Below are 16,237 nucleotides of genomic sequence, written 5' to 3'. Positions count from 1 at the left end.
TCCTGTTTTTCATTCTCTCACTTTAATCATATCTCTTTCATGTTGTCCTCAGAGCCTGTGGCAAGAACACAGTGTGAGGGTCAAGGGGATAAATAGATCCCATTGTTGATTATGCATGTCTGTGTGATGATTTTAAACCACAGTTTTACTTTGTTTTTCCTCCAAATTTTAAATCAGATTTGTTTTATGAGGCATTTAACATGATAGGAAACTTTGGGTTACTTAACGTAACCTCGGTTCTTTGATAACAGAGTGAGGTGTTTCACTATGGGAATCGCTTGTGCGTGACCTACCATGGAAGCTCCAATGACACCATGTCTGTCAGAGACAGACAGGTCGGACTGTGCTAGGGCCCCGCCCCTCATATTAATACAGCCGACCCAACCCTCCCAAGTCATTCTAGACCGGTTTCTTACCGTGTACATGCAAGGAGGGAAGTGTTGGTGAAACACCTCACTCTGTTATCAAAGAACCGAGGTTACGTTAAGTAACCCAAAGTTCTTTTTCTAACTTCGTTCGGTGTTTCACTATGGGAGATATAGACCACTCCCGGATTGTATGATTTTCCAGAAGCCATACATCCTGTCGAGCCAGACTGTGATTACTACAATGACAATGGCAAGTTCTTGTCCAGCACAGCTTGTGCTAGGGATGGCCCAGAGACATCCAGCCTATAGAACCTGACAAAAGTGTGTGGCGACGCCCAGCTCGCAGCAGCACAAATGTCCTGCACAGAAACCCCTTTGAACAGGGCCCAAGAGGTAGCCATGCTCCTCGTGGAATGAGCCCTCAGATCCTGGGGGGGCTGCAAGCCCTTCGAACTATAAGCCAGAGAAATAGCCTCCACAATCCAATGTGACAGCCTCTGGCGTGACAACGGCTTACCTCTATGAGGGGTTGCCCATGATACAAACAGCTGGTCCTCTTTTCTGAACTCTGCTGTCCTACACATATACATGTGCAGAGCCCGTACCGGGCACAAAGTGTGCAGCCTCTGCTCCTCCACTGAGGAGAAAGGGGGTGGGTGGAATGCCAAAAGCTCCACTGTGGGACACTTGTAGGCTGACTCCAGCACCTTCGGCACAAATACAGGGTTGGGCCGCAGGCAGACCTTGGTGAGCCCTGGGCCAAACTGTAAACAGGAAGGGCGAATAGACAAAGCCTGTAAATCACTCACGCGTTTCGCTGTGGTTAACGCCAAAATCAAAGCTGTTTTCAGAGGAACAAACTTCATCTCTACTGCCCCCATAGGCTCAAATGGGTGACGAGAGAGGGCATCCAAAACCACTGAAAGGTCCCACAGGGGCACCAGGAGCCTGGAAACCGGGAGCTTGCGCCGTGCACCCTTCATGAACCGGCACACAAGAGGATGTTGCCCCACAGGCTTATCCCCAAAACCCACATGACATGCGGAGATGGCCGCTAAGTACACTTTAATTGTAGAAAATGCCTTTTTCTTATCCACCAGTTCCTGCAGAAAAGACAGCAGGTCAACCACTGAACACTGATAAGGAACGATCTGTCTCATGACACACCATTCCTCAAAAACCCGCCATTTACCACTGTAAAGAGAGCGGGTTGCGGGTGCTCTCGCACTCTGAATGGTGTCTATAACCTGCGCTGGCAAGCCTGCTGCGTTCAGGTTCCACCTCTCACGGGCCAAGCCCAGAGTGCTATGCGGTCCGGGTGCGGGTGGTAGATCTCGCCGTGCGCTTGGGTCAGAAGATCCCTGCGTATGGGGAGAGGCCACGGCTCGTCTGCCAGAATTTGTGTTATCTCTGCTACCCAGTGCTTCGATGTCCACTGTGGTGCAATCAGAATCAGCGACAAACTCTGCTGTCTCACCCTGGCTAATGTGGGAGAGATCAGGCTGAGCGGAGGAAATGCATAAAGCAGCACGTCCGGCCATGGGTGGGCTAGAGCATCCATACCTAGAGGGGCATTCACCTCGGACAGGGAGAAATACAGCGGACACTGAGCGTTTTCTCGCGAGGCGAAGAGATCTACGGCTGCCCGGCCGTATCTCTGCCATATTTGTTCCACCACCTGCGGATGGAGTGTCCATTCCCCGTATAGCGGGTTCCCCCGTGACAGAAGATCCGCCCCCCTGTTCAACACCCCTGGCACATGTGTCGCTCGAAGTGACAGGAGCCGTGTGCTGCTCCACATGATCATTTTCCGAGCCAACGTGTGTAACTGTAGTGAGCGAGTCCCGCCTTGGCGGTTTATATACGCCACCACTGTGGAGTTGTCCGTTTTCACCAGAACATGGTGACCCTGGATAAACTGCAGGAAATGCTGTAAAGCTAGGAACACTGCCCAAAGCTCTAAAACATTTATGTGGGCCTGAGCCAGCCTCGGGCTCCAGGTACCGTTCACTGTTCTGCCCGACAAGGTCGCTCCCCAGCCTGACAGGGACGCGTCCGTCGTCATGGTTACCCTGGATGACACCGTGCCGAGCGCGACGCCTGACGCGAGAGCCGCAGCGTCCCTCCACGGGCGGAGCGCAGCCAAACACGTCGGCGTTACTTTCACTCGCCGGCTGAGGTGTCTGCGCGGGCAGAGGCGCAACGCCGCTACTTAGCGCTGAAAATCCTTCATCATCAGAAGCCCCAGGGGCACTACAGATATCACTGAAGCCATGAGGCCGAGCAGGCGTAGGCATAGTCTGAATGATATGACTTTTCCCCGCTCGAAAAGGGAGAGGCAATGCATGAGAGACGTTAATCTCCCCTCTGATAGCGTGACACGATATGAGAGGGAGTTTATGCTGAGCCCCAGGTATTCTGTATATTGACTGGGTTGTAATCTGCTTTTCCCCCAGTTTATATTGAACCCAAGATTCCTGAGATGACCTGTCACCGCAGCCGAATCTCTGATTGCCTTGTTCGCGTGAATGGGAGCATATCAGATAATCGTCTATGTACGAGAATATTCTGATGCCGCTGCTCCGTAACGGAGACAGCGCTGCTTCCACACACTTGGTGAACACCCTCGGTGCCAACGCCAGCCCGAACGGGATGACTTGGTATTCGTAGGCTTTTCCCTGATAAGCGAATCTGAGAAACCTCCTGTGCGAGGGATAAATTGCAATGTGGAATTACGCGTCCGCGTACAAACCAATCGCCCGGACGGATGGAGCGGCAAAGCACTTTGTGTGTTAACATCCTGAACGTGTATTTTCGTAGGTGCTTGTTTAACACATGGAGATCCAGAATGGGGCGAAGTGATGTGCTCCCTTTCTTTGGGACGAGGAAGTAGCGGGAGTAAAACCCCTGTTGAGCTTCAACTTCCGGGACGGCTCTGATCGCTCGTTTGTTTAGCAGCGATGTTATTTCGTCCTCTAGGACCTGTGCCGCCTCCCCTCTGGCTACTGAAACTAACACACCGTTGAATCTGGGTGGTTTCATAGCGAATTGTAGTCTGTAACCCTTGGAAACGGTTGACAGGACCCAGGGATGTACTGCGCATGCGCGCCAGTGGTCTACCAGGGCAGAGAGTGCCGTCACCCCTGAGTCCTGACTCTGAGGGGAGACTACTCTTGGTGGAGCAGGAGCTCCCCCCAGAGGAGTTAATGGGGAACAACATTGTTTTGTTTTTATTTTGTTTTTGTGGAGGCATTTCGCCCTTGGCTCTTGGCCTGGATGCAAGAATGCCCACTTTATTTTTGAACAGGGTGGAAGTGCTTGGTGACACTGAAAAACTGTTTGCCTCTGACTCTCCACTTCTAGAACTTGAGGGGAGAGAGAACAGGCAGGGACTCCTGGAGAACTTGGAAACACCAGGGTCTCTGAAACAAGAGCTCGGGGGCTCTGCTCCACCCTTCTTCGCTTTGATGGCGAGGGAGAAGCGAGGGACGTTAGGTCGCCCGTTTCTTCTTCCCTTCCCCAGGGTGGGAGGGGCGATTTTTCGCAGCCACTGCTGCAAAGGAGTGTTTGCCCCATGGACCTGGGTTTCCTGACCGGGGCTGCTGGTTAGACTGTGAGCCAGCTGTCTGCCTCTGTGGTCTGGCACCCATTGGTCTCCCCCTTGCTGCTGCAGAAGCAGCAAAGCCAGCCCTCTGAGCCTGAGGGGGATGAGGGACTTGTTTCCTGGGCAGGCAGAGGTTGAAGGCTTCGCCTTCCTGCTTCCTGAGGGTACTGGTTTCCCTCATTTTTTCCAGCGCTGGGCCGAAGAGACCCTTGGAGGGGTCATATGCAGCATCCATAACCTCAATTTTCTGTGCGTCACTCAGGCCTGAGAGGCTCAGCCATAGAGCTCTCTCACCTGCAACAGCCAGTCCCATCACATGGCCACAACCTTGCACTGCGCCTCGTGAGGAGCGCAGGATGAGGTCATTAACAACACAGATCTCGTCCCAGAGAACCGGGTTAGGGGCTCCGGAGTCCAGCTGCCGGCCCATCTCCTCCAACATTTCTGCCTGGTATGCAGAGAGTAGAGTCTGAGCGTTCAGAGAGCAGACTGATTGTGCAGCATATCTGTACATTCTCTGCAAAACAGAGGCTGTGAGGCGCTCTGTTTTGCCTGGCAGAGAAATGCTGCTGGACGCTGACACAGAGCGGCGGTCAGGGTGAAGGTGAAAAGCCACTGAAGGCTCTACCTTTGGGGGTTCGGCCAGCCCCAATTCACCCATTCCTTTAATTTCCAGCTTAGAGTAACCTTTGGCAGGGAGTTTACTCTTAAACGGGCTGGACCAGTACCGGCTCATCTCCTTCATACAAGCAGGCACTGGTGGCAGGAGTTGTTTTGCTGCCGGCTGGGCTGGTGGCAGCCTCTTACCGTCATACAAATCTCTTTCTGCCCCCTCTGCGTCCTCAGCTGCAGGCCACTGGATACCCAGTTTTGCTGCAGCCCGTTTGCAGACCTCATAAAGGCTGCTGTCCACTTGGGGAGCAGCATCAGACGCACTTGGGGGTCTGGAGTGCTGAGTGGGGAATGTGGAGTCATCCTCCTCATCCTCCATCTCATTCAAATCAAGGAGGTCAGAGTTTGCATCATCCTCTGCATCCTCCTCTCCACGCTCCAGGTCGAGGAGCTCCTCGAACAAAGGAGGCATAACTGGGGAGTCAGTCTCCATTATGGTCGCCCAGTCCATCTCAGCTCGCGGCTGATGGGTGCTGGTGCTGGCTTTAGGGGTGGCTCCAGACAGACATGGGTCCTGCCTGTTGGCAACCGCCACTCTCAGCCTCCTTTCCAGAATTTTCTCAGGCATGGACTCGCAGTGAGAACATGACTGAGGGTCCGCCAGCGATGCTCGAGCGTGTTTAGCGCCCATGCATGCTATGCACATCGGGTGAGGGTCCCTGCCTGAGATTGAAGACCCGCATGACGCGGGGCACAGGCGGGATACAGCCTCTTTGTCCTTCGGTTCCGGCCCTTTGGCTGGGGTCTCGGTAGAAGACATCGTGACTGGAAAGGGGAAAAAATATCCGCTGATATTTAGTCGGTATAAGGCGCGCCGTTACGCGTTAGCCTGATAAGAACGGTAGCAACAGGGGATTAGCCCGCGCTAAATATGTCCGCCTAACAGTGATGCTCGTCGTGACACGTTAGCAACACTCCGCGACTCAGCTAACGACTTAATGTCAACCGAATCCGACTCGCCGTTACGCGTTAGCCGAAAGGTAAAAATCACACAGGCACCGGTACCTCGGTAAGTTAATACGAGGACCCGGTGGAACAGCTCGCCTTAACGCGGACACTGTCCCGGTAAAACCTATGTAATAATAAATCTACTTCGTATGAAGTACTTACTCAACAAATCCAGACCAAGCCCGGAACTGCGTTCGGCGACGTGATCCTTAACGGGGCGTCTAAGAACTGTTTAGCAGCTAACCAAGCTAGCCTAGATGCGCTGAGGGAGCTTGAATAGTGTTTTTCTCACGGGAAGAAAGCAAGAATGACTTGGGAGGGTTGGGTCGGCTGTATTAATATGAGGGGCGGGGCCCTAGCACGGTCCGACCTGTCTGTCTCTGACAGACGTGGTGTCATTGGAGCTTCCATGGTAGGTCACGCACAAGCGATTCCCATAGTGAAACACCGAACGAAGTTAGAACTGATGCTTTGAATACACTGTAGCCTCATCTGCTGTTCAGGAGATTAAGATGACTTTCAGTCCTTTTTTAAAGTGACTTTACTCCTTCATAGCCATCACAATACGGAGCACCAGGGTCAATGACATGCTCTCAGATCAGCACAGGTGCAGCACTCAGCTGTGTTAACTCACTACTCCTCTTTACTTTTCATACAGATGCACCAACAGCCAGCCACCACTTGTTTTCATATGACAGATCTCTCATCATATTTCACTGAGTTTTGTTCAGTGGTGAGATACCCATTGCCTGATTTCAAATGTAAAGAAAACTGAGGAGAGGAAGATGATACTCCAGTGTTCATACATAATAAAATAAAATCAATTAAGTTCGCCCCCCAAAGATATCTCAAGGTTAACTTAGACGACCTGTTCAGCTGTAAAGTCCATGTTTATAATTCTCGCTTAAAGCAAAGACTGAATGTTTAACACAGACTCAGGGTGTATGAAGCGGCTCAGAATCATGTTTAAACTTTCCAGGTAGTGTTGGAGAGCATACTCAGGTATGAGATGTCAGCATGGTACAGCAACCTATTTGCTCAGTTAAATCCAAGCTTGCTTATCTGGTACAGTCTGTCCATGAATGTTATGTGGTTATGTGGTAAAAAACATCGCCCGACTCCGCCCACTACTCTCCTTCGCTGCAGCTGAAACCCTGATCCATGCTTTCATCACCTCCAGAATTGACTACTGTAACAGCATCTTATATGGTTCATCATCCAAAGTCCTCAATAAACTCCAGTACATCCAGAACTCAGCTGCCCGTCTACTCACTCACTCCCGTTCCCGTGATCACATCACCCCTGTCCTCCAAAACCTCCACTGGCTTCCTGTCCCCCAACGCATTCACTTCAAACTCCTCCTCCTGACTTACAAAGCCCTCCATCACCTGGCCCCCTCCTATCTCACTGACCTGCTTCACCCTCACAACCCCTCCCGTGCTCTCCGCTCCTCTGATGAAAACCTCCTCTCCCCACCCTGTAGGACCAAGCACCGAACCTGGGGCGACAGGGCTTACTCCATTGCTGCCCTGCCCTCTGGAACTCCCTCCCCACAAACATACGCACCTCCACTGACCTACAAACATTCAAATCCCAGCTCAAAACTCACCTCTTCAGAACTGCTTTTAACTGTTAATGTTTTTATTTCCACTGTGTTTCTATTTTGTTTCTTTTATTGTGTCTTTTATTGTGTGCTATTTGTAAAGTGTCTTTGAGTTCTGTGAAAAGCGCTATATAAATAAAATGTATTATTATTATTACTATTTATTATTATGGAGATGAATAAACATCCATCCATCCATCCTTCAGTCAGTATATAAGCAGTCTGTCACTCAGACAAGCACAGATGTCTGACCATCTCACATCCTGGACTAAGTTTTGGCTGTTACAATCTAACTCACAGGTCCTCCAACATATATTAAACAGTTTTAACTTATTTGCACCTACATAACATTGTTGAATAATATTTCTTGAAGCCATATGGGTTATGCAAACATGTCATGATAATCTTAACCTTTCAGTTATCCATGTTGTGTTTTACTCCGAAAATTTGCAATATGTGTAATATGCAATATACTGTATGTTGTTTGTGTTTTTTATTTACTGGTATGTGCTTTTCTGTTTGTATGTGGGCTGCTGTATTGTTATTGTTTGCGCTTAATAAGACTGCTGTGCAGGAAGGTAAGAGTATGCAGCACTTAAGTCCAAGACACATTTCACGAATTGGACAAATAAGAACCATATTTTATCATATCGTATGGCATTGTATTGAATCATATCATGCTGTTTTGTGCCGTATTGTATAATGTCATGTTGAATTGTGTTGTATAAATCATAGACTGTATAAAATATGGACGTAGTATCCGTGACGTCACCCATCTGTTCCTGAGAGCTGTTTTGAAGCAAATCGACGGCGGCAGCCATATTGGTAATGCGGAACTCAACTAGGCAGAGTGTGACGTAGTGTGAGCCTCTTAGCCAATGGCTGTGTGTTCCCGACCGGGAGTCACGTCAGTCATGTCCTTATTTGGGCAAAACTCGTAATCTTAATATCTTCTTAACCGTCACGTTAGAAAAAAATTCACCCCCCGTACAGTGTGTGCCATTAGAGAGATTAGCTTTGTAGGGCCAAGCTGTTTTTTGAACCAGGCTGTAAACATGTTTATTAATGCTGCAAAGATCGTCTTTTTCCCATTCATATCTATGTGGTTTCCGGTGTTTCTGCAGCCAGCCTCAAGCGGATTTTCAATGTATTGCAGTATATAGCACTTCTGCATTGGCTTCATCATTTGAGACCGGAGTTTGCCGCTTGGTATAAACCCATGCTGACATGATGTCACAATATAAGATTTTTACCCCAGAATTATCATGGCCACAAAATTAACCATAATGGTATTAGAATGAGTTTTATAGAAAATTTAGAAAAAAAAACTATTCTCAGTCAAATAAATCTTCAATTCTATATTTATTTTCCTTTTTGGGCAAAAAACTCTTTAAGCAAGAGTGTAGTGAGGTGGAGAGAGTCTGTAACCACAATCGTACAAGAAAGAACAAGTACACTGATAACTGTGGAAAAGGCAACAGATGAACTGATTAACAAAACATCCACAAGGGCAAACATCTGCCATCAATATGCCAACTACATCAAAATCATCAGTCGTTAAAGAGACAGAGAGATGTGAGACCACAGAGTCCGCAAACACCCGTCTTTTTTATGAAATCCCCAAAACTCCCAAACTGATAAAGAAAATATTTTTGCTGTCAGGTAGAGAACCTTGCTTTCATCTATCCTCTCTTCAGACATGATTTGCGCTGCAGTAGAAGCCACACACTGTGGTTAAAGGACAGCTAGCTAGCTGGTTACTAAGTCTTCTTCTTCTGCTGCTGCTGCTTCTTCTATCCCTTCCTTCCTTTTATGGCCCTTGGTGGCAACCAGCCCAAAGAACCATTACAGCCTCTTACTATGAACAAAATATACAGTATTACTGTATGCCTTAACACAATATCAATATTTGATTTTCTAAAAAGACTGTTACCTTCAATTCTAGTAATACAGCCCCAGTATCAACACTCACACAGTGGGTTTATTTTTTTGTCATCCCTTACAATAAAGAGCCAAGTTAATATCATCTTCAGCTGGTGTAAGTTCTGCTTGAAGTGAACCGCAGCTTGGCTGAGAAGAGTATTTCTCTGATTTGTTGCTTCACATGAGGAACAAGTGGCGGAGTGAGCTTGGGCTGATGACAGATGTATTGCCTTTGGCTCTCAGTCCTCCTGAAGCGTCCAACGGCTTCCTACTATGTTCCTATTTGGTAGTAATCACTCGGAAATAGTTGAATGCCCTCCAACAGAAATAGCTGAAGGACTAGATCTCTTCCCATCTCTTTACAGCAGCCCAAGCCCAAGGACAGGGACCCAAACAAATTTGGGAAAATAAAGCAGACTCTGTTATATTCATTTAAAGGGGCCAAAAAAAGATATTTCCCATAACTGGGCCTTTATGGAGCTGTAAATAGAGCTCATCAGGAATAGCAACAATGTGAAATGAGAAGAAGTCAGATGTCAAATAAAGTGAAAGCACACTATAATTAGATTAAGGTCGTAGAAACTTGTCACCTTTTTGATTTGTGTATTTGCTCAAATCAAGAAGGTCAAAGGTTGTTACGTTCACATGATGAAGACGCACAAGTCATGTCATTTAGCGTTTCCAGAGGTAACTGGTATGAAAACAAACATCTGTTGACTCCATGGCGCCCCGGCTTTGTTGCTTCTATTTCAGACCGCTGGACGCACACAGAAATAAATGAGACACAGAAAACTGGCCTTCCAACAAACATTTTGCTGGTGGCTTTGTCACATGGGGGCACGGTGCACACATGGTATCCACTGATGTTTAAAGTCGCTGGAGACGTTAAAGGCCTTTTTCTTAAGAAATGTAATAAATCTGTATCAATGGTTTAACATCGGAGCAACCAAAAGTCTGGATTTATTAAGAAATATATTACTTTCACTTGGAAACCCCCATTCAACAAAGGCAGCCTTTCTGTCCTCCATTTCCTCCCTGATCCAATGCTGTCTCTCAAATGAAACCATTGTAATATTTACTTCACCTAACAGCAATTTGGAGAGTCCTGTCATAATCCAATGAAACTTCTTTATCAGCTGATTTAACCACAAAGCCTTTATATGCTCTTCAAAAAAGCACCCTCAATTACCAAGTGGAAGCTTTGTTATGTAACTCTGTGCTCTGTGCAGTTCTCTGTTTCATCTTGTAGCATTTACTAATGTTTACTGATTAACCAAAGCCAACTGCCTGCAGTCACAAAAGTGCTGGAGAAGCCCAACGTCTCATGTGGACCAGACCCAGGTCCAGCAATAAATCTCTACTTTACACAACACCGAACAGTCTAATCACTTAAGCTTTTTAGGCGGGCTGGTGTGGTTGGTGTTGGTGTGTATCGATCATTTAGGATTTCTTATAGTGACACTCAAAGCTGCTGATAATGATTTTTGGCAATGCCACAATTTAATAAACATGATTTACAGTAGAGCTGTCAGGATATCAGCATTTCATCTCACGATTATCATCGTCTCTCTTCTTTGGCAAAATACTTTGAAGACAAGCACAGGGAGGTGAAGAGACAGTCTGTGACCTTCTGAGGACGATCAGAATCAGAATCAGAATCAGAATCAGAATCAGCTGTATTGTCGTTGTACAAGTACAATGAAATTTCGTCTGACTTCTCTCCGTTTAAAGATAAGAATTTAACAAGATTATATATATATAAGAAAATAAAAAGTCCATCAGAGACGACAGCTTGGCCATAATCCTCCTGTTAGCCACCACCTCAACAGGGCCCAGGACTGAGCTGGCCTTCTTCCCCAGTTAGTTCAGTCTTGCTTTCCTGTATCCTGTCCACCCACAGCAGGTGAAATCCTTCCGATGTGGCTTTCGTGTCCAGTGTTAGCTCTGTTAGCATGATGCTACTCTGGTACTGGGTTAGCTCGTCCACCTTATTGTAGATAGACCTTACATTCCCCAACTGTGGGTGGAAGGACGGGTCGATGTCGTCTTTTTTAGTTTGCACCTCAGTACCAGCACGTCATCCTTGCACGTCATCCTTGCATACTTCTCCTCAGCTTGCAGGGAACATCGGGCCTAGCATCGTTTAGCATCAACATGCTACGGGCTGCTAACAGCTGATCTCGTATGTAAACAATGTTACTATAGATACACGCAGGATCTCCGGACACACACAGGAACAAAAATAGCAAAACTAGTAAAAACACCACTGCAAACGTAGCCAGTTTGGTGTTGATGGCCAACAAATGAGTCATTAAATGTCATGACAGGCTCCAAATACAATGATAAGTAAACTGATATGAAAAAAAGTTGAAAAAAGAACAATGAAGAGAGAGCGGCTGCAACAAGCAGCCACTTGAGCGGCGCTTAGCAACGAAGAGAGAACAAGTACAGTAATAATGAATAGTGAAAGGGCAACCAGATAAACTGGTAATAAAACATCCACAACACCCAACTTCTGACAACAACATGCCGACTAAATTAAAATCCCTAGCTGGTACAGGGACGGGGAGCTCATGGGTGAGACCACAGATAATTCACCACTCTGCGTATGATTTGTGTTGTAGAAGAAGCCACACACTGCGGTAAAAGGTAGCTGGCTAGCTGACAAATAAGTTGTCTTCTTCTTTTGCTCCTGCTACTTTTTCTGCCCTCTTGTTCACGGCAACCTGGGTAAAGAACGACTACCGCACTCTCCTATGAACCAATCAGTTACACAGAGTTACCTTCTGTCATTTTGGGTGTGATACCAACATTTCTTTAAAAAAATAACTTTATCGTCAATACGGCTTATTGCGACAGTGCTAATTGACAGAGATATTGATTTTGAAATGTATGCTTCACCATTAGAAAACTGATGCATATCCAGTGGTGGACAGTACTTTACTTGAGTATTATTTTTTGGTGGAACTTACTACTTTTACTCCACAACATTTAAAGACAAAGATCATTCTTTTGACTCCACTACATTTCTATCAGTGCTCTAGTTACTCACTACTTTTGCTTTGAAGTCAGCTGATTATTTTTTGTTTCTGAAATCAGATCCTAAAGACCGTAAACTGTTGGTGTGCTTGTGTTTGGTTTGTCTCAGTGGTGTAGCCGTACCTTGATTGAGCGTAGATCAGATCAAACGTTATTCAGATCAGTGCGTTCATTTAGTTGTGGTGATGATGGTTACAGCCAGGAAAGATGATGATTCTCTACCTGAGCCCCACGGCCATATTTTAATGTCTGTGCTTGTAGTAACTTAGTCGCCGTTTATATTTCATGATGTTCACCCATGCATTCTTGACTGCACTCATGCTTTGTGAAAACACGTTTTGAGATATTTTAAGAAGTTCTTAGAATACTGAAGTATTTTTAAAGTACTCCAGGACTTTAACTCAAGTAATAATCTGACAGAGCACCTTTCACTTGTATTGGAGTAATATTTGACCAGGAGGATCTATACTTTGACTTCAGTAATGAAGCTGTGTACTTTGTCCACCACTGTGTATATCAAAAAGTGTTTCCAACATGGAGAGCCACATCAAGGCAATCGAGAGGTTCCCTATATATCAACATCTGAAAACATTACATGCCTCTCTGAGGCATTAGTAGCGCCTGCTGATCTGTTCCTGAGTCTCAGTTCCACAGCAAATTACACAGATGCGTCACCATGGCTCACTTCAGCAGTATGAGTTGGATTTTTTTTTTTTTCTTATGAGTTCCTGGAAAATAATAGACCTTGAGCTGGCTGAAATAACACCATGATGCATGCATTCGTCTCACCACTGAGTTGCTTTTGTCAAACAGTGTCAAATAAATTTCTTGCTCAAGTTCAAAACATTTGATATTAGTTGTTTTGCATGCATATATATGTTTGTATGAATCAGTTTATCATCATCATATTACTGCAAATGAGTGCAGAGTTGTTGTTACAGTGGTTTGTGACACGCCTGCTTTGACTCTCCACACAAGCATTTTTCCCTGCATATACCAATGCCTACTAAAACAGGATTGATCAATGCTGCTCAAGTTATGAATGAAGACCAGAACACTTCACATGCTGAGAAGAGATTACGTAAGAACTAATTTGTATTAAATGTTTGTTTGGAACAAGCTTGAACATTCATTTGAAGTGCTTTAATACCATAATACCATGCTGATACTTTTGCTATGAATTTCTGTTTTGCTTGTTTTTTCGCTTTTGGCCTTTCAAGCATGCAGTATCTGAGAAGTCTTTCAAGAGGAAATCATTGAGCTAGGAGCCATCTACTGTCCTCATTTCCTCTGATAGTTCAGTAGTATCTGATGAGCTGCAATAAAAATCCTCCTGTATAATTGTCTTGATGAGATCAGGGGAGACGTCGGTCTGGTTGGTCCAGACGCTTTGACGTCACTTCAGGGAGAATTCCACCGAGACAAATGCCCTGGAGGATATTGCAGTGACGTGCAAACCACTTTATGAATGAAAAGGCCTCGTAATCCACATGTCCGATTTCAAACAGATCTGATATTAAGCCCGCCCACATCCACCTGATCCCTCTTTCCCTCTGCCCTCTACACATTCTGTTCCTCTCAGTCTGTCCGGCTTTCATCAGAAGAGCGAGAGGTAAAGCACGAACGGATGTATTCACTCCAGCAGGGGGGCAGGAGTGGTGATGGCAGGGGCTTCCCTGATGATGATGATGATGATGATGATGATGATGATGATGATGATGATGATGATGTAGAGAGAGGATTAACAGCCTGCTCAGCCACGTCTCTGCTAGATTATGACCTTCGGATTATGTCTGCATTTACTCAGAGGGGAAAAAAAACGACCCGACTTTTAACCCCATATGGTGCAGCTGAGTCTTATTAAGCACCAGTCCTGTGGGCTTTGGCCGCTCAGACAGCTGTGGGGAAATCAAACAAGAACTAAACACAGATCTGCCTGGTAATTTTGTAAGGATTGCATGGCTGTGTAAGGTTCTTAGTTCTGATTGGTTATTAAATTGCAAGTTTCAAACACTCAACTACTATTGACTGTGATAGAGCAATGTTTAATGACTGATCAATGGACAAGAAAATGTCACTGACTCTGTGACATGTGACTCATTTGTGCAGCTTTCCTCACTAAGTTCTACTTAGCCTTCAGCAGAGATGTTCGAGCAATCAATCAATTTTGATTTATATTGCAGATAAAAGTCTGACTTTCAGGGCTTCCGAGCTTCTAAAGTGTTAAACTTTGATTTTATTTTGAAAGGAAATGAAAGGCAAGCAAAATGGAAAAGGAAGTACCTATATTGCAAAATATTAAAAGCACTGTGAGGAGTGTTTCACCGATTTTTAAATAATGTCACTCTGGTGCTGATGTCTCTTCATGCCCTACATGCTAACAGAGTAACACAGAAACTTTGCTATCAAGTTACAAAACCAATTGCCACACTTAGGACTGTAAAAAAGGGAGAGAATTGAAAGAAAAGCACAAATAGAAATGGTAAGCTTTGACAATATGTGAAGTTTTACCAACCGGATTCATCAGACTGAGCAAATATGACATAATCACATGCATGTCTGAGTGTTTAATCTGTGCGTGCGGTCAGAGGACCAGTGATTAACACTCATCTCCACATACTGCTAGATTAGTCTCTGAGCGTTAGTTCTATCATCACATCAACTGCAGGAAGTTGTGACCTTGTACAGGGACACCGTCTCACCTCAGGAATGCTGTCGTGTTTTAACTTAAGTTATTTCTTAAAAAGTGGAATTGACCGTAAAATTGCAGTTTAATGTTTTTGAGATTCAGGCAAAGATAGCACAATGTATGCCCAGTGGGTAATATGATGTTTAAAAGAGTCAGATGTCTGCCCTCAAAATCACTAGCCATTCTCTTATCACACCACTGTGCCTCCTGATGCTGTTTTCTCTTGAAAAGGACAGTCAATTCTCTAGGTGATTCAACCTTTAAGGTCTCATTCATCACTCAGACTTTCAAAAACTTTTGCTGAAGAACTCAAAAAGGGGGGCCTCTGTCCTCGGGGTCTGTTTAATGTCTGCAGTTGCAGCCCTTCACCCACACAGAGTACAATTCTAACAGTCATTTAGGTCAAAAGGGGAAAATAAAAAGCATCTCCCCCTACTTCCCAAATGTCAGACTGTTCCTTTCACACCAATTTTGTTCAGCTAGAGTCAGGGAGGTGCCCCAATCTCGTGTTAAGACATTACATACCTAACCTTGAACTTTAAACTGTAGACAGTGTTGCCAACTCCTCAGTGAGGAAAGTAGCTATTGGCTGTCCTAAAAGTCACTTGAAGTCGCTAAATGAGGTCATCACTTCATTTGCATAATTTAAATTATAATGGACGCTGTGGGGGAGACGTGTAACATTGAGGGAGAGACAAAAAGAGGTTAAAAACACTAAATATGTTTATAACTACACTTAGAGCCAACAACAAAATAAAGTAAACATTACATTTTTCAACCACATTTTCTACATGTTTATTGTATACAATCTCCATTAACTGTCTAAACAGACCAAAAAGATACAGTAGCTGGGATCAGCCAGCGGTGTCTTCGTACATGCTTGATACATTAGCAGTCTGGATGCAGAGGGGTGAACGCCTCCTGCTCTGAATGCAGCTAGGAGGGACTCACAGCAGCATCCACTGCTCATTGAGCAGAGTAAGAATGATACATGCTTTAACGTCAGTCTCAAGCGGCAAACTCCGGTCTCAAACGATGAAGCCCATGCGGAAGTGATATAAACTGCAATACATCGAAAATCCGCTTGAGGCTGGCTGCAGAAACACCGGAAACCACATAGACATGAATGGGAAAAAGACGATCTTTGCAGCATTAATAAACATGTTTACAGCCTGGTTCAAAAAACGGCTTGGCCCTACAAAGCTAATTTCTCAAATGGCACACACTGTACGAGGGGTTATTTTTTTTCTAACATGACGGTTAAGAAGATATTAAGATTATGAGTTTTTCCCAAATAAGGACATGACTGACGTGACTCCCGGTCGGGAACACACAGCCATTGGCTAAGAGGCTCACACTATGTCACACTCTGCCTAGTTGAGTTCCGCATT

The 16,237-nt window shown here is 45.5% G+C and overlaps 1 protein-coding gene across 1 annotated transcript; it reads right to left on the bottom strand.

Annotated features, from left to right (window-relative positions):
• Positions 1-359: 359 nt before the first annotated feature.
• LOC117805448 lies at positions 360-3,471 on the bottom strand. Its single transcript, XM_034674178.1, has 3 exons — positions 3,389-3,471; positions 2,856-3,071; positions 360-2,735 (listed from the first exon to the last, which is right to left on the bottom strand). Exons 1-3 carry the CDS (start codon positions 3,469-3,471, stop codon positions 605-607), a joined length of 2,430 nt encoding a protein of 809 aa, XP_034530069.1. The 3' UTR covers positions 360-604.
• Positions 3,472-16,237: the final 12,766 nt, after the last annotated feature.

Source organism: Notolabrus celidotus, chromosome 21 (assembly GCF_009762535.1).
Source record: "Notolabrus celidotus isolate fNotCel1 chromosome 21, fNotCel1.pri, whole genome shotgun sequence".
NCBI classification, from domain to species: domain Eukaryota; kingdom Metazoa; phylum Chordata; class Actinopteri; order Labriformes; family Labridae; genus Notolabrus; species Notolabrus celidotus.
Note: the sequence above shows the minus strand (reverse complement) of the source record. Positions and strands in the feature narration are given on the sequence as shown.

Coding starts and splice junctions, on each gene's coding strand:
- LOC117805448 (XM_034674178.1), bottom strand. CDS start 3,471: ATGCGCAGTACATCCCTGGGTCCTGTCAACCGTTTCCAAGGGTTACAG. Junction 3,072..3,388: donor GAAACCACCCAGATTCAACG/GTGTGTTAGTTT, acceptor TCCCTCGCACAG/GAGGTTTCTCAGATTCGCTT. Junction 2,736..2,855: donor AGATTCGGCTGCGGTGACAG/GTCATCTCAGGA, acceptor TCACGCTATCAG/AGGGGAGATTAACGTCTCTC.